General features: G+C 55.0%; 2 protein-coding genes across 6 annotated transcripts in view; both read left to right on the forward strand.

Moving 5' to 3' along the window:
• The window catches only part of TECTA (tectorin alpha), a 31,499-nt gene extending 14,832 nt beyond the window's left edge, over positions 1 to 16,667 (forward strand). The window contains exons 1-19 of one of the 4 annotated variants that reach the window (XM_054086907.1): positions 411 to 1,809; positions 1,895 to 2,074; positions 2,368 to 2,938; positions 3,462 to 4,054; positions 4,537 to 5,110; positions 6,213 to 6,823; positions 7,128 to 7,689; positions 8,963 to 9,162; positions 10,122 to 10,505; positions 11,127 to 11,413; positions 11,495 to 11,775; positions 11,936 to 12,046; positions 12,394 to 12,596; positions 13,269 to 13,432; positions 13,592 to 13,840; positions 14,266 to 14,428; positions 14,762 to 14,849; positions 15,512 to 15,628; positions 16,020 to 16,667. In XM_054086907.1, coding sequence (XP_053942882.1) covers positions 1,783 to 1,809; positions 1,895 to 2,074; positions 2,368 to 2,938; positions 3,462 to 4,054; positions 4,537 to 5,110; positions 6,213 to 6,823; positions 7,128 to 7,689; positions 8,963 to 9,162; positions 10,122 to 10,505; positions 11,127 to 11,413; positions 11,495 to 11,775; positions 11,936 to 12,046; positions 12,394 to 12,596; positions 13,269 to 13,432; positions 13,592 to 13,840; positions 14,266 to 14,428; positions 14,762 to 14,849; positions 15,512 to 15,628; positions 16,020 to 16,120 — 5,466 coding nt within the window. In that variant the 5' untranslated portion in view covers positions 411 to 1,782 and the 3' untranslated portion in view covers positions 16,121 to 16,667. Of the gene's footprint in view, positions 1 to 410; positions 2,075 to 2,367; positions 2,939 to 3,461; positions 4,055 to 4,536; positions 5,111 to 6,212; positions 6,824 to 7,127; positions 7,690 to 8,962; positions 9,163 to 10,121; positions 10,506 to 11,126; positions 11,414 to 11,494; positions 11,776 to 11,935; positions 12,047 to 12,393; positions 12,597 to 13,268; positions 13,433 to 13,591; positions 13,841 to 14,265; positions 14,429 to 14,761; positions 14,850 to 15,511; positions 15,629 to 16,019 lie in introns of those variants that run through there. The other 3 variants (XM_054086903.1, XM_054086904.1, XR_008453399.1) reach the window with 3 other exon arrangements.
• Positions 16,668 to 21,302: 4,635 nt separating this feature from the next.
• SC5D (sterol-C5-desaturase) lies at positions 21,303 to 25,876 on the forward strand. Of its 2 annotated transcripts, none has more exons than XM_054087209.1 (5): positions 21,303 to 21,323; positions 22,182 to 22,399; positions 23,083 to 23,215; positions 23,686 to 23,786; positions 24,126 to 25,876. In XM_054087209.1, exons 2-5 carry the CDS (start codon positions 22,190 to 22,192, stop codon positions 24,549 to 24,551), a joined length of 870 nt encoding a protein of 289 aa, XP_053943184.1. In that variant the 5' UTR covers positions 21,303 to 21,323; positions 22,182 to 22,189; the 3' UTR covers positions 24,552 to 25,876. The 2 variants fall into 2 exon arrangements, with proteins under 2 accessions (XP_053943184.1, XP_053943185.1); XM_054087210.1 differs by lacking the exon at positions 21,303 to 21,323 and adding an exon at positions 21,326 to 21,450.
• The last annotated feature ends 381 nt before the right edge of the window (positions 25,877 to 26,257 follow it).

The raw sequence follows: 26,257 nt of genomic DNA on the forward strand, positions 1-26,257 counted from the left end.
AGCCCATCCAATTCCACTCCCCTGCTGTGGGCAGGGACATCTCCCACTGGATCAGGGGCTCCAAACCCCATCCAACCTGGCCTGGAACCCCTCCAGGGATGGGGCAGCCACCACTGCTCTGGGCAACCTGGGCCAGGGCCTCCCCACCCTCACAGCAAAACATTTCTGCCTAAGATCTCGTCTCTTCCAGCTGAAAACCATTCTGCCTCATCCTGTTCCTGCACTCCCTGATCCAGAGCCCCTCCCCAGCTTTCCTGGAGCCCCTTTCAGCACTGGAAGCTGCTCTAAGGTCTCCCTGGAGCCTTCTCTTCTCCAGGCTGAACAACTCCAACTCTCTCAGCCTGTCCTCATATAGGAGGTGCTCCAGCTGATGAACACTGGGGATGTCATTGCTCTGACACATGCAGCTTCTTTATGTCTTGGTTTAGGACTGTAGGAAAGAAAGCCTGTGAGACCTTGAGGCTCTCGCTGCTCCAGCAGAGGTTTCAGGTCCACGTTCCAGCCACTTCCAGCTGCTTCGCTCAGGAAGAAAGGCAGCTGAAAGCCATTCTTGGCTTTGCAGGTGACCAGGGCGGCTTGAGTAGATCCCACGTCTGGACTTGTGTTTCACAGTGGATAGCCAGTCGTGCACCACGTAAGGAGATGCACCAAGAGGCAACAGAGGTGGGGGGCTGCCATGCCTAGCGACGGTCTAGCCAAATCCCCGCCACCAGGACAGTTGGAGTGAGAGCCCTCACAAGTGGGTCTTGCTAAGAGGAGGTGCTGGCTGATGCAGGGAAGTGAAAAATAGCTTTTTTTGTAGGAGGTGGGGAAGAGAACAAAAAGTTTAGGAGAGGTAAATCCAGGCAGCGCACACGGCAGAAGCCACGAGTGTGAGAAGTGTGAAAGACGGCCATATGGAGGAGAGGGAAACTCTCACGAGTAGTTGCCACCCTTGTTCTCCTGTCTTCTCTCTGCCTCTCACGTCTCTCACTAGACAAACCTGCCTCCCTTTATAGTACTGCCGTGTAACAAGCCTGCTATGTCTACTGCTGTGTAATCACTCATCGTTTCCTGTCGCCACTGATGTATGGTGTGGAAGTTACTTATCAACAGCTCTTTGGTTTCATAACTACTATGAGTGCTTCCTAAACGGAAATGAATTGCCTCTGGGTCACTCTTCGACTGGCAAAATCATGACAACGGAGGAACTATGGAGATGGTGACAAAGCTGAAAGACAGCACAAGTGGAGAAACAACACTAGAAATGGCCTCCAGAAGCTCTACCAGTGGAATTTGCCTTTGAGAAAATCACATGAACGGTCCTTTGACACTGAAACAGAACGAGGGTGGTGGGTGTCCAAAATGGAAGGAATAGCCTTCCAGTTAGCCAGTGTTGTCACCGCGACAGTGTTGACACCAGCTCATGGACATGCAGCAAAAGTAGGACTTGAGGGGGAGGCACTGTACATTGAAAATGAAGATTGCAATCGCAGCACTTTGCTGAGTGGCTCTTGCTGGGAGTCTGAGCAAGGAAAGCAGCTGAGAAGCCCAGTAGCAGGACACTTTAGCGGCACTGTTGATCACAGATCCCCTCCAAGGACGGTGTGGTGCAGTTAGATCATGCTCCTCTGTTTACAGAAGTGATGTAGCGTGGGTTTTTCCCCTTTCTGTCTTTCTAGGACAGTTTCTCCGTCAAGGAGAGATCTTCTGGGACAATGCCAACTGCACCACCAAGTGCCGCTGCCTGGACTTCAACAACGAGATCTTCTGCCAAGAAATGGCTTGTGGCCCCTTTGAAACATGCGAGCAGAAGACCAAGTTCTTCCAGTGCGTGCCAGTGGAGAGCAGCACCTGCGTGGTGTTCGGAGATCCACATTACCACACCTTCGACGGCTTCCTCTTTCACTTCCAGGGTTCCTGCTCCTACCTCCTCGCCAGGCAGTGCTGGCCAGACACCCAGCTGCCCTACTTCAACGTGGAGGCCAAGAATGAGAACCGAGGCGGCTCCTCCGTCTCCTGGCTGAGGGATATTTTTGTGGAGGTCTACTCGCACAAGATTGTCCTCCCCAAAGGCAGCTTTGGGAAAGCAAAGGTAAGAGCCCCGCTGAAAGGGGGCAACTTGTCAGCTTGGCTCCCCTGAGGTGTCAACATGTTGGCGATGGCAGCCTCGGTAGCGTGGGATGGCACTTCTGGGACCCACACATCCCTTGGGGAATGGGCATGGGGTCACAGGCATAGTGGCAAATGCTGGTGGCATACTGATAGCTTTCCTGTGCACATTCCTAACCTGAAGACCCAGTAACGGGGCCATACAGACCCTGCGTCCCAGTATGAGGACTCTACTATGTCATATGTTGGCTTAGTTGTCCGGTGTTGTTCCCACAGGTGGATGACTTGGTGGTGTCCCTACCTATCTCTCTGGAACTGGGTGCAATTAAAGTTTACCAAAGTGGCTTGTACACAGCCCTGGAGACCGACTTTGGCCTGCTGGTGACCTATGATGGACAACACTACGCCTCTGTCTCTGTTCCGGGCTCGTATATCAACACCACGTGTGGGCTGTGTGGGAATTACAATAAAGACCCCGAGGATGATACCCTCCGCTCGGACGGGAGGTTGGCTGTGTCTGTGCTGGACCTGGGTGAGAGCTGGCGAGTGCCACACCCCGAGCGGCAATGCTCGCCTGGCTGCTTGGAAAACTGCACCTTCTGTGATGCCACCACCGAGTCTCTCTATTTCACCTCCGAATACTGTGGTTTCATCAACAAGAGCAGTGGACCGCTGTGGGAGTGCAGTGCCGTCATGGACCCCACCGCCTTTGTCCACAGCTGTGTCTATGACCTCTGCAGCGCACGGGATAACAGCACCGGCCTCTGCCAAGCCATCCAGGCGTACGCCGCCGTGTGCCAGTCCCTGGGCATCTCAGTGGGAGAGTGGCGGACCCAGACAGGATGCGGTAAGTGTTCGTGTGCTTCCACTCTGGAGGAGGACAGCGATTTCAGGGGTCTGCCCACGTGCCCAGCAGTGTGTGAGATGATGGGGAGAGAGCCAAGGGAGGGAGCTGAGCAAGAGCTGATTGGTTCCTCCCCTCAGTGGCATCAAAGTCTTGCACCAGCTTAAGGGCAGTGTGGGTCCAGTATGAGGTGGGAGTTCTGCTTTTCTCCACCGATGGTCTGCTGCTGTAAGGAGAGATGGAGGCTGGTGGCAACAGGGACTGGCTGGTGGCACGCTGCTCAGCCCATCCTCCTTGCTTGCAGCATTAAATAGCTGTGGGTGGCTTGAGGGCCCTGGGGTTGTTTTGGAGAAGCACGAGAAGAATGGCTCGGGAGGTGTGGGAGGGAAATGCAGGGCTAATTCTACCATCAAGTGGGGTTCACTCGGCATTGTCTCTGTTGTGGGTCAATGGGAAAGAGGAAACCGGCCCCAAACCATGCCATAATATGGTCCTCCTGTCGTTTGTCTTCCCTTTGTGCCCACAGCAATGGCCGTGCAGTGCCCAGAGTTCAGCCACTACTCCGTGTGTGCCAGCAGCTGCCCCGCCACGTGCTCAGACCTCACAGCCCCGCTGGCCTGCACCTCCCCGTGTGCCGAGGGCTGCGAGTGCAACGAGGGCCACGTCCTCAGCACCGACCACTGCATCCCCATCCACAAGTGTGGCTGCGATGTGGACGACCGGTACTACGCCATCGGGGAGTCTTTCTGGGCAGCAGCGGACTGCACGGTGGAATGCCAGTGTGAGGATGGTGGGGAGACCAGGTGCTTTAACACCACCTGCCCTGAAGGAGAAGTCTGCACCATTGAGAATGGCTACCGGGGCTGCTACCCCAAGCGGGAGACCCTGTGTTTGGTGGGGCAGAACCAGGTGCTGCAGACGTTTGATGGTGTCGCCTTTCCCTATCCACTGGAACACTCCTACACATTGCTCAAAACCTGCCCGGAAAGATCAGACTTCATCGAGGTGGACATCAGCCAAAAGAAGCCCGGATTTGCTCCCAATGGGCCACGTGTTGTGCGGATCCAGGTGGTTGGCCAAGAGGTGAAGATCGGAGGTGCCAGCCTGTCCGAGATCAAGGTAAAGGTGCTGCTGGCAGGGGGTGGCCCACACTGGGCAGGAAATGGTGGCTCACATTGTGATCCAATGTCCCTTTGAAGAAGGGCTCACAGTTCCGTGGCCCCCAGGCCAGGGTCTCAAGCACTATGGTGGCACTTGGAGGAAGCCCACATGGGCCACTGTGGTCCTTCCCTTTAGGTTCTTGAGAAGTTGTCACAGTGCCGTTATTCCTGTTTGCTAGCCAGGTCAGGTCTGGAGGCCTTCCTGATGTGAGTTGTCTCCTGCAACTTGTTTTTCCCTGGAAAAACATTCTATGTTTGGGGGGCTAAATGCAAGGAATCAGCTGTATCCCTGTAACTCAAAGGAGGCTCCAGGCTTTTGGAGGTGGGGTCTGGGTCAGGAAGCATTTAATGCACCCAGCACAGCAAAGCTGACCAACAGGAATGGCCATGCCAATTTGTGTTGCCCTTCCTGAAGCATGTTGATCTGCTTGTTATTTGTAGGTGAATGGTTATGATGTGGAGCTGCCCTATTTCCACCCTTCTGGCCGCCTGGAAATCTTTCGTAGCAGTAACGGCACCATGGTGGAGTCAGAGGGGCTCTTGGCTATCGGTTACTATGATTCAGGCCTCCTGGAGATCCATCTCTCCACCACCTACTTCAACTGCACTGGGGGCCTGTGTGGCTTCTTCAACGGCAACGCCAGTGATGAATTCTGCCTGCCCAAGGGCAAGTACACGGACAACCTGGAGCTCTTCCTGGAGAGCTGGACCACATTTGATGAGATCTGCAATGGGGAGTGCGGGGACCTCCTCAAAGCTTGCAACAATGACTCAGAGCTGCTCAAGTCCTACAGGAGCCGCTCCAACTGCGGCATCATCAATGATCCCACCAACAGCTCCTTCTTGGAATGCCATAGTGTGGTCAACGTCTCAGCTTACTACAGGACGTGCCTCTTCCGTCTGTGCCAGAGTGGGGGCAACCAATCAGAGCTTTGCGACTCAGTTGCACGCTATGCCAGCTCCTGCAAGAATGCAGAGGTGGACATTGGCCAGTGGAGGAGCCACAGCTTTTGCCGTGAGTCCAGCAAACCTTTTAAGTACCCAAGCCAGGAGAAGGGGATGTAGACTCTGTTGACCTCGGACAGTTTTTCTGTTGGGAGCTTGTGGGTGTACAGAGCCACTTTTCTTACAGAATGCTAGGAAGTATGGCCTCTCTTTCCCCTCTCATCTCTTACTCTTAGAGTGCTCCTCTGTGGCTAAGCTGGAAGACAATAGCAGAACGGCTGTTTGAGAGAGAGGCCCTGCCCCAATGGTGCTAACAGCAGCATTAAATATCCAAAGTCATACAAACAGGTGGGGCAGAGGTGCCTAAATTCTGGCAATTTAGACAATTTTCCTACTCTCATGCTTGCTGTTCAGCCAAAGATTGGCTTTGACATCCAGAGAGCTCAGCCCAGTAGAGCTTCCTGCCTTGAAAGAGGCCAGCACATACAAAGTCCTCTCCCATCTAGCATATGGAAGAGAAAGGAGAATTGCAGTTGGGATAAAATGTCTGAAGGCAAGGTAGCACCGCCCTGCATCCCAACAGTAGTTCCTAAGCAGCACTAGAGCCAGCAGAGACAGATTTCCCAGGGAAGTGAATTCAGGGTGGCATTTCAGGAGGCATCAGCAGTTTTATGATGCAGTGTAGGAGTGTTCCAGAGCTGCAGATGGAGTCTGACAGCACTGTACGCCACCACCAGAGGAAAATTTGAATAATGCTTGGTTTTAGCTGTCGCTATAAAATTGCTTTTGATGCAAAAACATTCATAATTCAGAAGTGAGTGTGAAAAATCCCCAGTGTGGAAGTCTCTGGCAGCCCCCGTCTCTACCATGGAGGTTTGAGGGAGGTGTCCATGTAGGAGCCATGGCCTCCTGTCTTCTGACAGTGGGAGATGTTACTCGGCATGTGGTGGGACAGGGCTATGATGTGGGGAGGGTGATGTTGCAGAGGAGAAGAGGTTGTCAAGGGGTTGGGAAGAGCTGGTGGCCAGCAGGGTACTGTGACCGTTGCCTCTCCTGCTTTTTTCCTCCCAAACTGGTTGCCGCTTATCCCATTCCCACCTTTTGCCAGTTCCCCCATTTCACGCTGCTCTGGGGCTGCTGGAGTTCATGCTCCATGTTTGTTGTCCCCACAGCTCTCGCCTGCCAGGAGAACAGTCATTTCGAGGAGTGCATGAGCTGTGTAGAGACCTGCGAGACCCTGGCCACAGGACCTGTCTGCACAGACACCTGCACGGAGGGCTGCCAGTGTGATGAGGGCTTCGCCCTCCGCGGCACCCGCTGTGTTCCCCGTGGTGAGTGTGGCTGCAATTTCGAGGGGCGCCAGCTGGCCACCAACCAGACCTTCTGGATGGACATTTCCTGCCACTTCCTCTGCTACTGCAACGGCTCCGACAACAGTGTGTACTGCGAGAATGTCTCCTGCAAGGACGACGAGTACTGCCTGGAGGAGAATGGCCTCTACTACTGCCACGTCCGCACGGATGCCTCCTGCATCGTCTCTGGCTACGGACACTACCTGACTTTTGATGGCTATTCTTTTGACTACCAGAGCAGCTGTGGCTTGGTCCTGTGCACCACGATTGCTCTGCCAAGGGCAGAGCGTTCAGACACTTTCCCGGCGTTCACTGTCACAGCCAAGAACGAGGATCGAGACACCTCTCTGGCCCTGTGGGTGAAGCAAGTTGAAGTGGAGGTCTTCAATTATAACATCATCATCCACCGTGCCTACAAATACACTGTGCTGGTGAGTGCAGGGCCATGAGGGCAGGGGTTGTTTCTCCCTGCTGTGGCTCCCAAACCGTGGAAAGTTTCCCTAGGTACGAGATCTTACAGCTCACAAGGTTTTCCAGGGGAAGGGCTCGTCTGTAGGGTGCTGCCAGGCGCAGCTTTCAGAGGGCACTTCCATTTTGGTTGCCTTGTTTTGAATGTAGAGATGAGGACAGCGGGAACCTTGCTTTGGGATCACCAAGCTACTCTCCCTCATGTCATCCCATGGCAGCTCTGATCATCATTCCCACTCATGGTTTGTCTTGTTTCCCTCCCCACAGATCAACAATGAGCGACTCTACCTGCCTCTGAAGCTGGGCCAGGGCAAAGTGAACATCTTTGCCTTTGGCTTTCACATCGTGGTTGAGACTGACTTTGGGCTGAAGGTGGTGTATGACTGGAAGACCTTCCTCTCCATCACCATCCCACGCAGCTTCCAGAACCTGACCTACGGCCTCTGTGGACGCTACAATGGTAACCCTGAGGATGACCTAACGACCGCGGGTGGCATGCCAGCTGCCAGCGTTGCCGACTTTGTCCAGAGCTGGGCGAAGCGGGATGCATTCTGCCGCGTGGGCTGTGGTGACCGCTGCCCCGCCTGTGGGAAGGTAGAAGGCTTCTGGAAACCGCAGCAGCTCTGCAGCCTCATCCCAAGCCAAAGCGGTGTCTTTGCCAAGTGCCACAGCAAGATCAGCCCTGGCTTCTTCTACAAGAACTGCCTCTTTGACACCTGCGTTGATGGGGGAGCCATGCAGACGGCCTGCAGCTGGCTGCAGAATTATGCCAGCACGTGCCAAACTCAGGGCATCGCCATTACTGGATGGAGGAACTTCACTTCCTGCTGTAAGTGCTACACTGCCTCCAGACCTAGAGGTGCTCCCTGGAGCCATCTGTTGTAGCCATAGCCCTTGCCCAAGCTCACCCCATACAGAAGTGGCACCTGCCACCTCCCAGACATGTCTTGGGTCCCCATGGTCAGTGTCTGGGGATGGCCCTGAGGATTCCCCCCTTCCCTGTAGGATAAGGGGTCAGTCGAGAGAGTGGTGAGCTAACGCAGAGCAGTAGGTGTGCACGTGGTCACCACTGAGTGCATCAAACCAACCTGTGTGCAGACAAGGGAGAAGGAAGCCGATGGCCTGAGAGCTGGTTCCTCCTGCACTTGCCGTGTGGGGTGGGGGTGTGGAATCAAGCCTGGAGCACTTCTGGAGTTGTTACAAACAGCAGGTGCTATAGCGGGAAGCAGGATGGAAAGGGGGAAGTCCCAAGTTCATCCCTCTGTTGCTAAGCAGAAATGGTATCAGGCAGCTTCAAAGCCAGGACTACATGTTTGCTCTAATGAAGCTGCGTGCTTTTGTCAATAAGATTACGAAGCAATGTTGAATTAGACTCGTGAGGATGAGGGCTGTGATCCTCTCTGGCAGCCAATCTATCTGGCAAATCAGATGGGAAGTAACTGTCCCTGCTAACAAGACTGAAAATTAAATTTATGTCATTTTTTTCTTCTAACGAGCAAACTCCTGGCTCAGAAGGCACCGCTCTCACGGGGCAGGGGCAGCGAGGCCACCGACCGACACTCCACACACCAGGTCTGAAATGGTCCCTGGTGAGCTGGTGAGGCACAAGGGAGAGACTTCACGCTCTGATGGACCAGTGAAAACGTGTCCCCTGATACGTGTTCCCCACTTGGAGAGCGTGGAGGCTCCATGTGGTGCCTGAAAAGCCCCAGGGCTAGCATGGACATCCCTTCCACAGGGAGATGTTAACCTCATGTCAGTGAGCAGACTTGTTTGCAGGACAGCAGGGAGCACGGGGAAGGGGCAAAACCAGCACACGGGATCTCAGAGACAGTGGTGAGTAATGGAGAAGTGTTGCTCACCTTGGACTGGCAAGCAGTGCAGGATGGAGGGCCGAAGGCTGCTTTTTCCCTTCAGCTGCATTCCCAGGAGCTCCAGGTCCTTCTCTGGGCAACGTGGTCCATGTTAACCACCTTGGCAAGGGATTGAGCTGCCCAGGGAGACCAGCGGTGGGGATTACCCCTCCTCATGGCATTGGCTTCCAGGTTAGTATTGTCTGGGGAGCTAATCTGTATTCATTTTGTCCTCCGGTGACATCGTAGCGGTCAGCTGTCCCCCCAACAGCCACTACGAGAGCTGCGTGTCCCTGTGCCAGCCCCGGTGTGCCGCCATCCGGCTGAAGAGTGACTGCAGCCACTACTGCGTGGAGGGTTGCCAGTGCGATCCTGGCTATGTCCTCAACGGCAAGAGCTGCATCCTTCCCCACAACTGTGGCTGCTACTCTGATGGCAAATACTACGAGGTACGCCATTCACATCCTCCTCTTGGGGCTTTCTCCCACCCTCTTTCAGATATTTCTGAGTGGGAATGGCGTGTTGCTCTGGGTCCGTTTGCTGAGGTCATAGCCTGAGTCAAACGGAGTGTTCTGTAGGGCCTAAAGGGGCAAGTCCTCTCCTTCATGAGCATCATGTGTGTCTTACGGTCTGAAGTCTGGCGGGCTTGCACCAGGCAAAAGTGGGCAGGGAACAAGAGGCAGAGTGAGCATATGTGCATTGGGTGGAGGTGGACAGGGGTCAAGTTGGCTTCATAGTGAAGCCTCGGTGATGGCCTGTGCGGTGTTTGCTATCCTATGGTATCCTCTGTTACCATCACTCCTGCTGAAGGAATCCCTGCGTTGGGGCTGGGGTCCAGCTCTGATCTGACAACCAGCACGCGCTTGGGTCAAGTGGCTTACACATATGGGTGCCTCTCCCATGCCAGTCTTGTTTCTAGTCTGAGTCTCACTCAGCTACTCTTTTGGAGCTCTGGTGTAAGGAAAGCTGGCTATGGGAAACATATGTCCTGCAGAACCAGAAAACTGAAGTTGGTAAGCTTCCACAAAGCAAGAGGCTGGTACCACACTGGTGATGGAAATTGGGGTTGTTGAAGGTTGGGATGATGCACAGGGCTTTCACAGCTCTGGAGGGTACTGGAGGTAGAGAGGAGAGGGACATTCTCCAACGGTGTGATGCATAGTGAGTCTGTCTTCCTGGCAAAATCATCCCATGCTTGTTGGGTGAGGGTGACTCAGGTGTCAGGTGTAGCAGCGACTTTCCAAGGTAGGTGCAAGCTGCCAGCATGTTCTTTTCATCTTTTCTTCTGGCCTTGTTGTCCAGTCTTGCTTGCTTTGTGGCAAAGGGGTGTAAACCTTGGCCCAAGTGTCTGCAGAGGAGCGGGCAGAGGCACCCAGCCCTGCTGGCCAGTGATAGATCTCTTTTTCAGCCCAAGCAGCTCTTCTGGAATGGGGACTGCACTCGCCGGTGCCGCTGCTTCCGGCGCAACCTCATTCAGTGTGACCCTCGTCACTGCAAGTCGGATGAGGAGTGCGCCCTGCGCAACGGTGTCCGTGGCTGCTTCAGCACCAGGAGCTCCTTCTGCCTGGCAGCGGGAGGTGGTGTCTTCCGTACCTTCGATGGAGCCTTCCTCCGCTTCCCTGCCAACTGTGCCTTTGTCCTCTCCACCATCTGCCAGAAGCTGCCCGACTTCTCCTTCCAGCTCATCATCAACTTTGACAAGTGGTCCTCGCCCAACCTCACCATCATCTCCCCTGTGTACTTCTACATCAACGAGGAGCAGATCCTCATCAGCGACAGGAATACTGTCAAGGTAAGGTCTTGTCAGGATGTCCTGCCCCTCAGGAGCAGAGCCGTGTGCTGGCTTGCAGGGGATTGGTTCCTGAGTGGAGGGTAATGGTCTGCAGGGCTGCACGATGGCCTCTGCGAGGGTCCCAGAAGACTCTATTGTTGGCTTTGCATCCTGGTTGAAGAAGATCTGTTGGTGGGGGATACAACTGTCAGCTGTTGGGCTTTTAGGAGGGACACCAGCCAGGACAAAAGGACTGGCAGGAGGCAAGGCCATCCACAGCCCAGGAGTTTGCAGTGGTCTACCCGTCCACCTCTTGTGGGTGAAGCTGTCCTTTTAAGCAGTTGGCTGTCCCTGTAGTGTCATTCAGTCTCTGAAGGGGACGATCTGTGGTCTTTCCTGGTGAGTGATGAGTCCCAGGCTAGAGCCTCTGCATGGGAGTAGAGTTCTCTTTGCAGCACAGCCTCACGCAGGCATTTAAGAGAGGCAATATGCTCAGAGTGACCCATTGGCCAGAAGGAGGAGGTGGATATGCAGCTTCTGCCAAAAACAAAGTCTTCATGACTGGGATATCATGGCTCACACTCATCTTTATAGGCAGAGGGGATGGGAAGGATGTCAGCCTTGTGTCCTCTCCCATGCCAGGTGAACGGCAGCCTTGTGAGCATCCCCTTTGTCACGGGGCTTTCGACGAAGATCTTCAGCCAGGAGGGCTTCCTGGTCATCGACTCCAGCCCTGACATCCAGATCCGCTACAACGGCTTCAATGTCATCAAGATCACCATCGGCGAGCGACTGCAGAACAAGGTATGTGGCCTCTGCGGCAACTTCAACGGTGACCGGACGGATGACTATGCGACGCTGCGGGGGAAGCCGGCGGTGAGCAGCGTGGTACTGGCACAGAGCTGGAAGACCAACGGCATGCAGAAGAGGTGAGCGATCAGATGGCCCTTCCCAGCTGGGCGGGAGCGGGGCTGCGACGGGAGCCCCCGTGATGTGTCCGGTGCCCACAGCTGCAACGAGCTGCAGTACTCGCAGTACGCCGCTTCCTGCGACAACGTCCAGATCCAGGAGCTGCAGAGCGACAGCTACTGCCTGAAGCTGACAGACATGAAAGGCTTCTTCCAGCCCTGCTATGGCCTCTTGGACCCCCTGCCATTTTATGAGTCCTGCTTTCTGGATGGCTGCTACAACCACAAGAAGGTCCAGCTGTGTGGCTCGCTGGCTGCTTACGGAGAGGCTTGCCGCACCTTCGGCATCCTGGGCACCGAGTGGATCGAGAAGGAGAATTGCTGTAAGAGAACTGGGGGACATCTGGGTTGAAAGAAGCCACATCCTGTGGGGAACTCAGCCAGGAGGAGATGGGGAGAGGGGCCAGTGGTGGCCCATGATGGTTGGTGGTGCCCGTCCTGCAGTCTGAGATTGTGTTTGTGCTCTTTTCTTGTGCTGTTTAGCAGGAGTGGTGGAAGATCCCTGTGTGGGTGCTGACTGCCCCAACCGCAGCTGCGAGATGGACAACGGAGGGGAGCTGTGCGGCTGCATCGAGCCCCCACCCTATGGGAACAGTGAGTCCTGCAGGGTCGGCATGAAGTCTCCTGTGCACACTTTATGTTGTTGGACCACTGGGGCTTCAGGAAGGGAGGAGCTGAGGGCTGGGACCTCTGCTAAGATGGCGTTTTGCAACAGTGAACATTTCATGATGGGAACAGGAGCAGGTTTTACGGAGTGCACGTTATGGGTATCTCTGGTTTGGGAGCTCTTTGAGCAGCAGGGACGGTTGTGTGAGCAAGGTGTGCTGCAGGAGATGATCCCAGCCTGTTTCTGATGGTGGGGACAAGGGATGGCCGGACCAGTGGCCTGGGTCTGCAGTGTCATTTGTGGTGATATGACACTGTCTCATCTTCTCTTCTAGCCACTCATGACATCATTGATGCGGAGGTGACCTGCAAAGCCGCCCAAATGGAGGTGTCCATCTCAAAGTGCAAGCTGTTCCAGCTGGGCTTTGAGCGCGAGGGGGTGCGGGTCAACGACCGCCACTGCCCTGGCATCGAAGGGGAGGATTTCATCTCCTTCCAGATCAACAACACAAAGGGCAACTGTGGCAACCTGGTGCAGGTGAGCTGGGGCACACAAGACGTCAGTGAAGGCCAGGTTCTTCACCCTGGGTGTTTTGTCTTTCATGCATCCTTATGGGTAGAGGAGGTGGGAGGAACGCGCCTTCAGGAGATGGCTTGGTGGAGTAAAAGGGACATAAGAGTCAGCCAGTGCCTGGGATGCACATGTAATTCTGACCATTGGCTGGGGTGGATTGCATTCAGGCAGTAGGTCATAGGTGGGCTTTGTAGCATGGTCTTTTGGTGTAGGGTCACTGTCACCCCACTGACTGATGCCCTGGTCCAGAGGATGCAGAGGAGTAGTCAGGAGAGTGAGGAGATCAGTCTGTATATTCTAAGCTATTGAGTATGTGAGGAACTTGTTGCCATGGGGGAAACTGAGGCAGCACAGCTTTGTGCCACCTGGGCAGTCTCTCTCCATGGCAGCAGTGGTGACCCAGCTCAACGCTGGGGTTGGGACAGGGGTGTGTGTTGGTGTGAGGAGGTTCTTTCTTTTAGAGTAGGGATGCTACCCAGTTGTTCTTAGCCCCACTAGACCGTACCCTTTCTGGCCAAAGGTGACAGAGGGACAGCAAGGTCCTTGGCATCCCATGGCTCGTTTAGGGGCTGAGGTGTTCATTAGGAGCAGGGGAGCCAAGTCAGTCCTGAGCAATGCCCTTCATTCCTTCTATAGTCAAACAGCACGCATATAGTGTACAAGAACACAGTGTGGATCGAGAGCGCAAACAACACAGGCAACATCATCACCCGCGATCGGACCATCAACGTGGAGTTTTCCTGCGCCTACGAGCTGGACATCAAGATCTCCCTGGATTCAGTTGTGCGGCCGATGCTCAGGTAGGAGCTGGGGTGATCTGCATGGCCTCTCCAATCCCACATGCACAGCAGTGTGTAGGTGGAGGGCGAAGCAGTGGGGATCCAAAGAAAGCTGCCAAGCTGGAGGTTCATAACCTTTCCTCCATCTGAGCTAGTGTTGTTTTTTTTTATCACCATTAGTGTGATTAACCTGACGGTGCCGACGCAGGAAGGCAGCTTCACAACCAAGATGGCCCTGTACAAGAATTCCTCCTACAAGCACCCCTACCGGCAGGGCGAGGTGGTGCTCACCACCCGGGATGTGCTCTACGTGGGGGTCTTTGTTGTTGGGGCTGATTCCAACCACTTGATCCTGATGCTGAACAAGTGCTACGCGACGCCCTCGCGGGACAGCAACGACAAGCTGCGCTACTTCATCATCGAGGGAGGGTGAGCGACCACAGACCAGGCAGCCCAGCAAGTCTTGTGTCCATTGGGGAGGGTGCTCGAAGGAGCAGCGGACCATTTGGCCACTGAGATGGTTGACCAAGATCTGGAAAGGGTGGGGAAGAGGGCAGTTTATGTTAGTGCAGGAGTTTGTTCACTTAATTTAGAGGTAACTGGTGGCTCTGCATGCGAGAGTCCTGTCTGTGGTGAGAAGCAGCCTTCCTTGCATCGCTAATGCCAAGGGCATCTGTAGGAGATAGGGATTGTACCAGAAGCAACTTGGGAAGCAGAAGTATAAAGAGGTTGGAAGGCCCTTATCCACAGCAGGCAAGGACAGTGGGATCAAAGTGTGCCACCATGGGAGCTGGGGCGAGTGGCATCCCTTGAGAGAAGAGTCCCAGTCCCAGGAGCATCGATTCTCTTCGCAGGTGCCAAAACATGAAGGACAACACCATTGGCATAGAAGAGAACGGGGTGTCATTGACATGTCGCTTCCACGTCACTGTCTTCAAGTTCATCGGGGATTATGACGAAGTTCACCTCCACTGCGCTGTCTCGCTCTGCGATTCGGAGAAATACTCCTGCAAAATAGTAAGTGGGGCAAGCACCAAGGGATGGGTTGTTCACTTTGCAGGGCTCTGGTGGAGCACAGGAAGCCCAGCTGACCCGGTGTCAGAGAGGCAGCTGGAGAGGTAGCCCCAGGGACGAAGCTGGGAGGGTTGCATGTCCCTCTGGGTGCTGGGAGGAGAGCACCACCATGAGCAGGTTGCCTTGGGACCTGTGTTCTCTGAACCTGGCCACAGGGTCTCTTTGGTAGCCAGACTGGCCAGAGGGCATGGAGAGAGCTTGGGCAGGGGTTGAGAGTTCTGGAGATGGCACTTATCCCCACTGAGAGTGATGGAGGTGGCATTTATCCCCATGTAGAACTGCCCTCAGCACACGAGGATGGCCAGTGTGTTCGCTGAGGAGTCCAAGGAGCAGATCCTCTCGGTGGGGCCTATTAGGAGAAAACGTAAGTGTGCTCTCAAGGAAGGCTTGCAGGGGTTTGTCTGCTACCCAAGCCAAGCCTGGTGGTGTGCAATGGGGCAGCGTCTGGGTGCAGCAGCACCCAGGGGCAAGGGAGCATGTGTCCGTGTGTCCTGGGTGGAGGCAGTTCCTTTGGGCAGGAATCAGGACAAGGACACTCAGGGGGGTTTTGCTGTCAGGAGGTGAGGGCAGAAGGTGTGCAGGTGTTGGGCACAGGTGCAGGCCACATTGGAGGTCTTCCTTGCTCAGGGAAATGTGTTTCTAGAAGTCCATGGAGATGGCACAACAGCAGGGAGGGTGGTGGAGCCCAGAATGGCATAGGGTGCTCCATTTCTGGCCATATGGCCCTGTGCTGTGGGTGCTCCTTTTTGTCTTCCTGAAAGGCCCCTGGAGGGGTGGGAACATTAGACTAGATGCTGCTTTGGGGTCACGGGGGATGACGGGAGCTCAGCTGGGTCCCAGCACTGTCTCTATGTCATGTGTGATGGGAGGGCAGACCTGGCGGGTGATGGGGATGCTCCTGTGGGCCCCGTTGTTGTAGAAAGGGGGGTGAGAGTGTGGGTCTTAGACAGCTAAGGTTGCGCCAGACCTGGGGATTTGAGGTTTGAGAGCATCACTCAAGTGTCCTCCTTTGCTCTTTGTGCCCAGGATCGGACTGGTGTGAGGACAACGGAGGCTGCGAGCAGATCTGCACAAGCCGGGCAGATGGGCCCCTGTGCAGCTGCGTGACAGGGACGCTGCAAGGAGATGGCAAGAGCTGCAAGGGCAAGTACCAGGGGTGGGAAAGGAGGAGTCCGGCCAAGCGTAGTGGGGGGTGTCCTTGCATGAGCCATGGGGCTATAGGAGTAGGAACATGAGGAAGGTGGCTGGAATATGTGGTCTATCCCAGATAGGAGAGAGGTGGAGGACAGCAAGGTCAGTGATGTCTTTGACGAGTTGCAGGGTTGGTGATGGTGTATAGCGTGGTGTGGAGCAGGGGGAGGGTAGAGAAGTGGCCATGGGAGAGTCTAGAGGCCAATTTGATTGTGACCAACTGGGCCACCTAAGAGACTGTGGGACTAAAGCAATTCATGGAGCACCTAGGGTGTTAAGGGGCAAGGGAGGTGCCTGTTGAATGTGTGCTGTCCAGCTCACAGGAGTCTTGTTGTGTTGGCAGCCTCCAGCTCTTCAGGGAAGCACCGTGTCCAAGCAACCCTTCTGGTGGTGGCCCAGCTGTGGCTGTGGCTGCATGCAGCTCTGCAGGACCTGACCTCGTAGTTGCGGCTCCGCCGCCCAGCCAAGTACTGTTCTCATGTCAGCCTGAGTCTTTGTAGGGTAGGAGACAGCACCCCCACAGCAGCCAGGCTGCCACCGACCCACCCTGCTGTGTGGAGCCAAGAGAAGGACTTGACCTGGAGAGAGATCAGACGTGGATCTGGACACGAATGTAGCACGTGGCAAGCACCGTAACAGTGAGGCAGAGATGGTTGTTCACTGGCATTAATGCAGGACTTGGAGGTTTCCTTGCAGGTTTCTAGCATCATCAACGTGGGAATTTGGGTTTTGGGGGTTTTTTTTGCAGCTTTCCATCATTGTTGTGGGACTTGAGTGGTTTTATTTGCAGCTTTCCCTAGGCTTTCCCTTATAGCATGCAGTGTAGGTGTCCCACACCCTTGTTGGTAGCATGAGCTGGAGCGTGTGCCATCTCCTTGCATAGATGACCACAACTCTCCACGGTCCTTGGGAACTGCCATTGGTGTCTTGTGAGTGCATGGACTCAGCCAGAGGTAGGTGTCGGGGCATGAGTTGCACATCATCATCATCATCATCATCATCATCAACTGTTGTGGCACTTCAGAAGCACCTTAGTCCTTTGTTCTCTGGAACAGAGGTGTCACCAAGGCGTGCAGTCAGGGGCCAAGCTCATCCGTGGGGGTCCGGGAAGCCTGTTGATGTGCTGTGGTGTGGAGAAACTTGTCCCAGTTTTGGAAAGAGGTGCCTTTGGTGGGGAGGAGCAAGTGGCAGAGAAACGAGGCACAGAATTCCCTCCTGTGTGTGCGTGGGGTGCCACAGTGGAGTTTTTTGAGGGCAAGAACAGGGTCCATGGGTACGGGGCTCTGCTGAGGTGCCTGGCAAGAGACTCAAAAGTGGCCTTAGGGTGCCAGTGGGTGGGGTGGGGGGCTGTCTGTGTTGGTGTCTTGTGTTTGTATTCTGTGAAATGGCTGCATGGGAATAAAATGTGTTTGGATCCTTCGTAAGTGCTGTGGTCCTGTGTGATGGTGGCGAGGCAGGTGAGGCTGAGAGGACACTGGCGCTGGTGGAAAAGGTCCATGGGAGGGGTGGGGAGCAGAGGTTTTGGGCAAGGGCTGAGTGTGGGGCACACCAGAGGGCTGGAGGAAGGAGCTGTGCCTGTGCTTTATTTGGTGAGTTGGATGACCTGGGTTAGGGGCAGAGGGCGAGCAGTGGGGAGAGAACAGGGCACCCAATTTCTCTGCCAGGGACCCAGGGAGTGTCAAGAGTGCAGTGGCTAGAGGTGAGCAGCAATCAAGCGACTTACCCGTGAGCCTGGTGGGTGTTGGTGGAGGCAGCAGCATGTTTGGTTTTGTTGTGGCTGGCGAGTGGGCTCAGCTGCATTGTCAGGGGTGACTGTAAGGACAGGAAAGGGCCCAGGGGAAGCTTCTATCTGTCTCTATCTTGGTGCTGACTAACATACTCTGTTGCTGATGGTAGTGAGGAGCGTCCATCTGTCTTCACCAGAGGGAGTTTTCTCTGCAGTAGCATTGAGGGCTCCCTCCCTCCTCTTGACCTCTCTCTGCCCACGTCTCCCTCTGTTGCTGTCTCTTTTCAATGTTGCTCTTCATGTTCTCCTCTCTGTTGTGCTCTCTGTCTCTGTCTGTCTTTGTCTCTTTGCCTGTTACTTCTTTCTGCCTTCTCTCTTTGCATCACTTTTCTCTTTGCCTCCTTTTGTCCTCTCTTTGCCTTGCCTCTTGCCTCCCTTGCTCTCTGTTATCCCTCCCTCTCAGCCTCTCTTCTTTCTTCCTGTCCTCTCTGCATCTTCTTTCTCCCCCTTCTCTCTGCGTCTTCTCCTTACTCTCTTTGTTCTCTGCCTTCTCAGTGTCTTTTCTTTCTCTGCCTCTTTGCCCGCTCTCTGCCCTCTTTGCTTTCTGCTTGTTCTGTGCCGCTGCTCTCCGCTCCCTCTCTGCCTCACCTCTTCTCTTTGCCCTCAGCTGCCTGGTTTCTCTTTGTGCCCTCTCCCACTGCCTCTTTGCTCTCAGCTTTCTCTGCCTCTTCTCTCTTTGTGCCTTCTTGCACTCTGTTCTCTTTGCTGTCTGCTTGCTCTCTGTTCTTCTGTTCCCCCCTCTCTCTGCCTCTCTATCCCCCATCCCTGCTGCATCTCTCTCGCCATCTTCTCCTTTTGTTCTCTGTACCTCCCTGCTCTCTTCAGTTTGTGATCCCCCTTCTCCTTCCCTCAACTCCTGCCTCCCACCCCATAGCTCTTGCTCTTTATATTAGTGCTAATAAGGGAAATCTGAGGCCAAAGGATAGAAAGGAATGTCAGTCTGTCTGTCTTTAGCAGAATTAGCTGACACTTGTGGGTGTCTGACCCTCCTTCCAGCCAGCGTCACTGCCGTCATCCACTTCCCATTCCTCCCTTTGCTTCAGTCCTTCTCCTGGTGTTCTGGTTTTGTCTAGGCTAGAAATACTTCTCCTCATAGCAGCCACTCTAGGGCTATGTTTTGGATTTGTGCTGAAAGCAGTTTACCCTGTTTCCTTCACTTGCATAAGTGGCTTCTGCTTTATGACTAAACTGTCCTTATCTCAACCCACGAGCTCTCCCACTTACGTTTGCCCTTCTGATTCTCTCCCCCATCCTGCCAGGGCAGCGTGAATGAGCAGCTGCTTGGGCCTGAGCTGCCAGCTAGGTTTATACTGCAATATCTGGCCTGCAACCTTCTTTTCCATCTCCCCTTGCTCTGGGCTGCTGCCACACTACCATCCCCTGTGCTCCCCAACCCATCTACTCAGCAAACTCCCTACCTACGTTGCCCATCAGCTCTCGGGCACCAGGCAAGGCCAGGCCATGCAGGGAGCTTTGTTGGCATTCAGTCACACATACTCACACCCAACTACCTACCTTTCCACCCAGTTGCTTCCTCCATATCCTGCGTGATCTCCTGAGCGGGGCACAAATACTAATGTCTCTGGATAAATAGGACTGCTATCCTGTCCCACCAGGTATGCGCCATACCACGCAGGGAGATATGTTGGCACACATACCCATCCCCTAACCACTTTCCACCCAGCCCAGGTGCTTCCTCCACACCTTGCACGAGCTCCCAAACAGGGCACACACAAAAACTCATCTAGGTAAATAAGACTGCTATTCTACCTCACTGGACACAAGGACATCGCAACCATCAACCCAGAGGCTCCACAACACCATCCCCCAGAGCTGACAGTGGTGCTCCTTACTGCGACCAGGAAAGCCCTCCATGCAGCAGACCCCTGGAACAACCCAGACCCTGCTACACTCCAATCTCCTGGCATGCTTCCACAGGTTGTGGTGTCAACACATACCAGGGCTGCCTCCAATCACACCATATGGCACTGGGGTCAAGTAATTGACCCTGCTTCCATCCACACAGGTCCAGACTGTGCCAAAAGCTTAATGTCTCACAAGGTGCCAAGAAACCACCAAGCAAACCCCTGTTTCTTAATAAATGCTCCCAGCAAGCCACAGAAGAGCAGCACGTGGGCCTCCCACCCATGCCAGGCAAACAAGCCCCAGTGGTCCACACCGGTGGTGGGACCCTTGTGATAGATACTCTCCTCCTGTTTGAACTGAATTTTGGCCCGGGGCAGATGCTCAGCAAAGAGGCATAACCAAAGTTACTCCTGCTGTGTGAGGCTATCAGCAACAACCTAAACCAGCAAACCAGTCTGGCCAGAGACTGGGCTGATAAGCAGTCAAAACTTCATGAACATAGCAGAAAATCTGACTACCAATCAACCACTTTTTATACCATAAATACTTGCAGCCGTCAGATTGCTACATGACCTTTTTATTTGCATGCAAATAACATTTAAAATATTTAACGCTGTAATCTCTGTATCCTATAACAGCGTGAAGTGCAACAAATAGTATTGACAGCTAATCCATCTGTAGGGATTACATATTTTATATACCTCCATTTACTGATTAGGACTTACAAACTAGTAATTAGATCATTGCTGAGTGACCTCTGCCTCTTCCCCGGCACCACCCCTCTGTAGGGCCCCACTCCGCCCAGCGTGGAAGGTGGCAAAACAACACAGCTGGGCTGGCCACAGCTCAGCCCTACATCCACCATCCCACACCTTGGTCATGGCCCTCACTGACTGCCTCTTCAGTTCTTCTCTGCTGCTGGCAAGGGCGTCTGGAGCTGTGTCACATTCCTTACCGCCCCCGGACACGTGGCATCCTCACCCATGCCTGGCAACCATTCCCACATCTTGCCACCCTCATCCTAACCCAATTCTACCCAACATCCACACCACAGGCACTAGTCTAGATCTAGCCTAAATCTTCCTCCTTCCAATTTAAACCCATTCCTCCTCATCCTATCCCTCCACTCTCTGACCAAGAACCCCTTCCCAGCTTTAGAATCATAGAATCATTTAGGTTGGAGAAGACCTCAAGATCATCGACTCCAACTCTTAACTGTCAACTCTCCACTAAAGCATTTCCCTAAGCACCACAGGGATCCCCGTCTTTGGAGGAATCTTTGACAGGCAAAAGAGAGAAAGCTGAGGCGTGTATATATGTGTGTATACGCACAAATCACCTCCACCGGGAGTTTGAGGCACTGGCAGGTCTTGCTTCACGATGAAGTAGCTCAGGTCCATGCACGGATCTGTTTGCACGCGTTATTCAAGTGAATATGCACGTAGATACATACGAAACCTGCACGTGTGGTTGTACATTCGAGGTGATGTACTTCCATACCAATACATTTCTTTTGAGAGGCAGGCAAGGCGCGGTCTGCGGAGCAGCTTTCTCCTGGAAAGACCCCAGCAGGAATAATTTTCCACAGGAAGGGTCACGGGGCAGAGGCTGCCGAGGGAGGGGAGTCCCCATCCCAGGAGGGATTTCAAGGACGAGGTGCTCAGGGACAGGGTTTGGTGGCACATAGGAATGGCTGGACTCGGTGATCCAAGGTCTTTTCCAACCTGGTGATTCTAGGATTCTATCTCCCTACGGTCACCTAACAAGTGGCGGAGTCAGACTGAGATCTCCGAGGCTTTGAACACTCAGCCTTCTCCTTTCTGCAACCTATGAGCCTTTCTTTCTCACACTACGCAAGAGATCCGACGCTCCCCTCGGTCCCAGCCCCGCCCTCCCTGATCCAGAGCCGCTCCACAGCGTTTCTGGAGCCCCTCTCAGCCCTGGAAGCTGCTCTGCGGTCCCCCCCGGGCCGGACGGCCCCACCGCCCCCCACAGGTGCTCAGGGTACCCCGCGCCCTCCGCACGGCTCCCCCCGCCCCGTCCCCGCCCCGTCCCCGCCCCCCGTGACGCTGCCGTGACGCCGCGTGGCGCTACCGAGCGGCGCCGCCCCCGGACCGCGGCGGTAACGGGGACGGGGGGCGCGGGGGGGACCTGGGAGAGGGGGTAGCGTGGGATGGGGAGGGGGAAAACCTGGGAGAGGGAGGGGGGATAGCGTGGGATGGGGAGGGGAAAAACATAGGATGCGGAGGGGAGAAAACATGGGATGGGGAAGGGGAAAAACATGGGATGGGGCGGGGGGATAGCGTGGGATGGTGAGGGGGGAACATGGGATAGGGAGGGGAAAAACGTGGGATGGGGAAGGGGGAAACATGGGAGAGGGCGGGGGGATAGCGTGGGATGGGGGGTATAGCGTGGGATGGGGAGGGGAAAAACATGGGAGAGGGCGGGCGGGGGGATAGCGTGGGATGGGAGTATAGCGTGGGATGGAGAGGGGGAAAACATTGGATGGGGAGGGGGGACAGAACGGCATGGGAACAGGATGGGAAGGGGAGGGGATGACATGGGATGGGATGGTGACACGGGATGGGGAGAGGGACAGGATGAGATGGGGGGGATATGTGACCCAGGATGGGCAGGGGAACGGGACAGGGAGGGGGATGCTTCAGCACTTTCCACTGCTTTGTACCCCACACCCTACAACTCCCAGACACGCCCCACACACCCGGTGACCCAGACAGACAGACAGCCCTCCTCCCACCCACAGCACTTGGGCTGTCACCTCAGGGACAGACAGGAACTGGAGAGACAACATCTTCTGCATCTGATCACACCAACCCTCTCTCTTTTCTGCAGGAGCCATCATGGATCTGGTCCTGGACGCCGCTGACCGGCACCTCCTCACACCCTATGTGTACCCTGCGGGCTGGCCCGAAAGCGAGCCCTGCCGCCAGCTCCTCAGCCTCTTCGTCATCACCAACCTGGGGGCACTCATCCTCTACCTGCTCTTCGGCACCCTCAGCTACTACTTCATCTTTGACCACAAACTCAAGAAACATCCCCAGTTCCTAGAGGTGGGCGCCCCACTCGCTCTCCCCCTGCCACTGCTTTGCTTGCTTCTCCTCTTTCCAGCCTCAGCCATATGACACGTGCCAACACCGCGGTGTGGGCTGTCCCCTCTGCCTGTTTGCCATCTGCTTGGGCCTTGAGGGACGCTTTTCTCCCACACACCAACCCCAGCGCTGCACACTGGTCATGAGACCCTCCTTGACCACCACACCAAGTCCCTAGAAATCTCCTGAAGCACAAGGACACTGAGACCAGCTCTGAGCCCGGCAGTGACAGCTGGGCACCATGAAGATGCCAGACTGCCTGGTCATCCTGGCCTTCTTACTCCAGACAGGGGTGACAGCATTTTTGAGAGTCTATATCCACCCAGCCCATGACAACAAACACACCTCTTGGCCCTCCGGAGCCCCACCTGTGCATGTCCCTCAGACATCCCTGATCAGAAGCAAGTACCACCTGCACACTATGCTGGACCTGGTGCCCAGCATCAGGATGCCCCACGCACAGCTGTCCCCAAACAGGTTGCGTGGACATCGTGGCCAAGTACCCACACCAAATGCCAATCATCACTGAGATGCCAGCCCTCCCTGCCTCGCGAGGGAGAAGGACATCAGGGCTCTCGGGTCTCTGCCCAGCTCCTGGTACACCCTCTTCCCCCTGACCTCTGTTTTCTGTGCCGCCCTTGCAGAACCAGGTGCAGCGGGAGATCACCTACGCACTGCGCTCCCTGCCCTGGATCAGCGTGCCCACCGTCGCCCTGTTCTTCGCTGAGGTGCGGGGTTACAGCAAGCTCTACGACAACATCGAGGACTCCCCATACGGTGAGCTGCTCCCCTGTGCTGGGCCGGTGCCTTCTTCCTGCTGCCCCATTTGCCTCCCTCAGCCCCCAGGGTGGGTAGTGCGCCCCCCTGATGATGCCACACCTCGTATGAGCCCCACAAAGCCCACCTAGGGACCTCCTGCCTCGAGCAGGTTCCATTGATTTGTCAACAGTCCCAAGTTCCCTTTAGGCCCACACAAGGAGATGCCCACTCTCACCCTGACTCAAAAACAGGGTGCGATGGAGCTTTGTGGAAAAAGACGAACTTTCTTTCTCCCAGCGCAGCTCCCAACAAACAGGCTCCTGTCTTCCTTTCCCCACATCACGGGAGATCATCCCACCTTCTCACCACATCTCCTTAATTGATGGACCCCCCTGCAAGGGCTGTCACACCTCCCCAGCCCACACTCGCTGATCCTCACTGCGTCCTGGCACCCTCAGGCACCACTCCTAACACCCCTGTTCCCCCAGGCTGGACGGGTGTCTTCCTCAGCATGCTCTCCTTCCTCTTCTTCACTGACATGGGCATCTACTGGATACACCGCGGTCTCCACCACAAGCTGTTCTATAAGGTACGAAAGGGGATGGCAAGCTCTGAGCAGCAGCCCTTGTGCAGCACTGAGGGTCACAGCCAGGCTGCTCCTCCTGGGGAACAAGTGTTGCGAGGTGAATGGGGGACTCAGTGTGGCTGAACGAGGCCTTACCTCGGTCCATAACATGATGGGAACCAAGAGCCCATTCGGGCCTGCTCCAGGCACACCTCTCTCCTGCTCGTTGGGCAGCAATGGCCCCCAGTCCCTCACCCCCTTGGCTTCTGGGTGGCGAGTCTGTCCCTGACCTGGGGGAACTCCTAAAAGGGGCCTACCCACACCCACTCCTGCCTCAGGAACTGACGTGCCCTCTCCCCACAGCGCTTCCACAAGCCCCACCACCTCTGGAAGATCCCGACGCCCTTCGCCAGCCACGCCTTCCACCCCGTTGACGGCTTCATGCAGAGCCTGCCCTACCACATCTACCCCTTCCTCTTCCCCCTCCACAAAGTCACCTACTTGGGCCTTTACATCTTTGTCAACGTCTGGACCATCTCTATTCATGATGGCGACTACCGTGTTCCCCGCCTCCTGCAGCACATCATCAACGGATCAGCCCACCACACTGACCACCACTTGTACTTTGACTACAACTATGGGCAGTACTTCACCCTCTGGGACAAGATTGGTGGCTCCTACAAGAACCCCACAGCCTTCGAGGGCAAAGGCCCCCACGACTACTTGCGAAAGCTCCAAGAGAAAGGTCCAGGGGCATCCAACGGTCTCCCGGCTGCCAAGACTGAATAGGGTTCCCCCCAGCCCAGCCCCTCTCCAGGATGAGATTCCCCAGCTCTCAAGACTACTTTACTTCATCATAGACAGAAAGACTCTGTCCCCAGTGACGTGACCGGTGTGGGATGATTCTTGGCACTCAAAGCTGCTCATGTGGCCAGGGCGGCACGCTCAGAGGATGATGGGTGCTGGCAGGCCTCCTGCCCTGGATAGAAACCTTGGGCTTCACATGCTCGCTCGCTATAAGCACTGACTTATAGCTTTAAGCTATACGTCCATACCACCTCCGACACCTGCCAACCTCAGAGGTCCATCAGGATGCTTTCCAGCTCCTCACAGCTTCCTGCAGGCCACTGTTGAACTGCCCTGTGGATGCTCTGCTTGCTCTGCTGCCACTGGCTTGTGGCTGCCAACCCCTTACCACAGCCTCACATGGCACCTGTGCTTCTTGATGCCACGCAGGGCTGGTGAGACCTGACCACCCAGCTCCTGTTGCTCCCCACGCCCGGGTGTGCTGCCTCTCACATGCTAAATGCCACCCATCCCTCTGCCAATATCAGACATCTCTGGGCTGCAAACCCCTGCCTGGCAGGGACTCATGCAGCAGTGCCAGATGGCTTTGGTGGGTGCTCTGCTTCCAAAACAGTGATGTCCATCACTCTGCCCCACAGACCTGCCCTGCTCTTCCTACTGCTCCCCTTCCCACCTGCCTTTGGATCTCTAAGGTACCTGTGCTTTGATACTGCGCTATGGCTTTACAAAAAGACCAATAACATGGCACAAACAGAAAAATAATGTGGCAAAAATAGAACAATAATATGGCATGTGGCTGGGTCTCCCTCCATCCATGCTGTGTGCTGTCGTCGCCAATTCACCGTTGTGTCACAAGGTCTGTTGGGACAAGTTGAGTCGATGACGCTATATTTTTTTCTGACCTGTATTTTGCAAAAAATACCCCACGATTGCCTACCTTCTGGAGACAGCACAGGTCCTCCGAATCGCTCCTGGGTGCAGCAAGGGCTTGGCCTTGAAACGTGGTGGGACTTATTGGTACTCCACGCTTTCTCCTTCCTCTTGCAGGGCACTGATGGGACATGTCCCAGAAATGGCATGCCTGTTGGACAAATATGTGCTTTGAGTGCCATGGGTCCCTTGAGCTCCCTGAGAACTTTGTGTGTGTGTGTGTGTAGGAATGGGTGCCCAGAAGTGAGGGGCGGGCGCTTCTCCTCAAGGCTTTGTGGCCAGCTTGCCCCCTTAATGTCCAGCGTGCTTCCTGCTGAGACTCAGTGGCCCTGCCTTTGAGACTGACTCACATTCAATAAATCTCTCTTGCCAACTTGGCTGCTGTTTGATCCCTTTGCCTTCACTCCTGACCATACAAAGACTGCTGGGATGCCAAATTTCTCCCTTATGATGCTCAGAACAGGCTTATCCGATGTCATCCCAGCAGCAAATACGTGCATCACCCCCTCCTCTTCTCTTCTTGTCCCCTGCAAATATATCCAGACCCACACAAAGAAGATGGGCTGGAACTTCACCAGGGGTTTCACATGTGGCACATGGACAGGGTTAGAGTATAGTATGCATGTTTCCCAAGTTCTTAGGTCTGGTGAGCCCCCTCCAGGTTTACAGTGACACAAAAACCCCTTGAGTGCAAGATATTGCTGCTCAGGACACTGACAGATCTGGCCATTACGGTATTATGTGTCCCACCTGATTCC

The sequence above is a fragment of the Cuculus canorus genome, chromosome 23 (genome assembly GCF_017976375.1).
Source record: "Cuculus canorus isolate bCucCan1 chromosome 23, bCucCan1.pri, whole genome shotgun sequence".
NCBI lineage: Eukaryota > Metazoa > Chordata > Aves > Cuculiformes > Cuculidae > Cuculus > Cuculus canorus.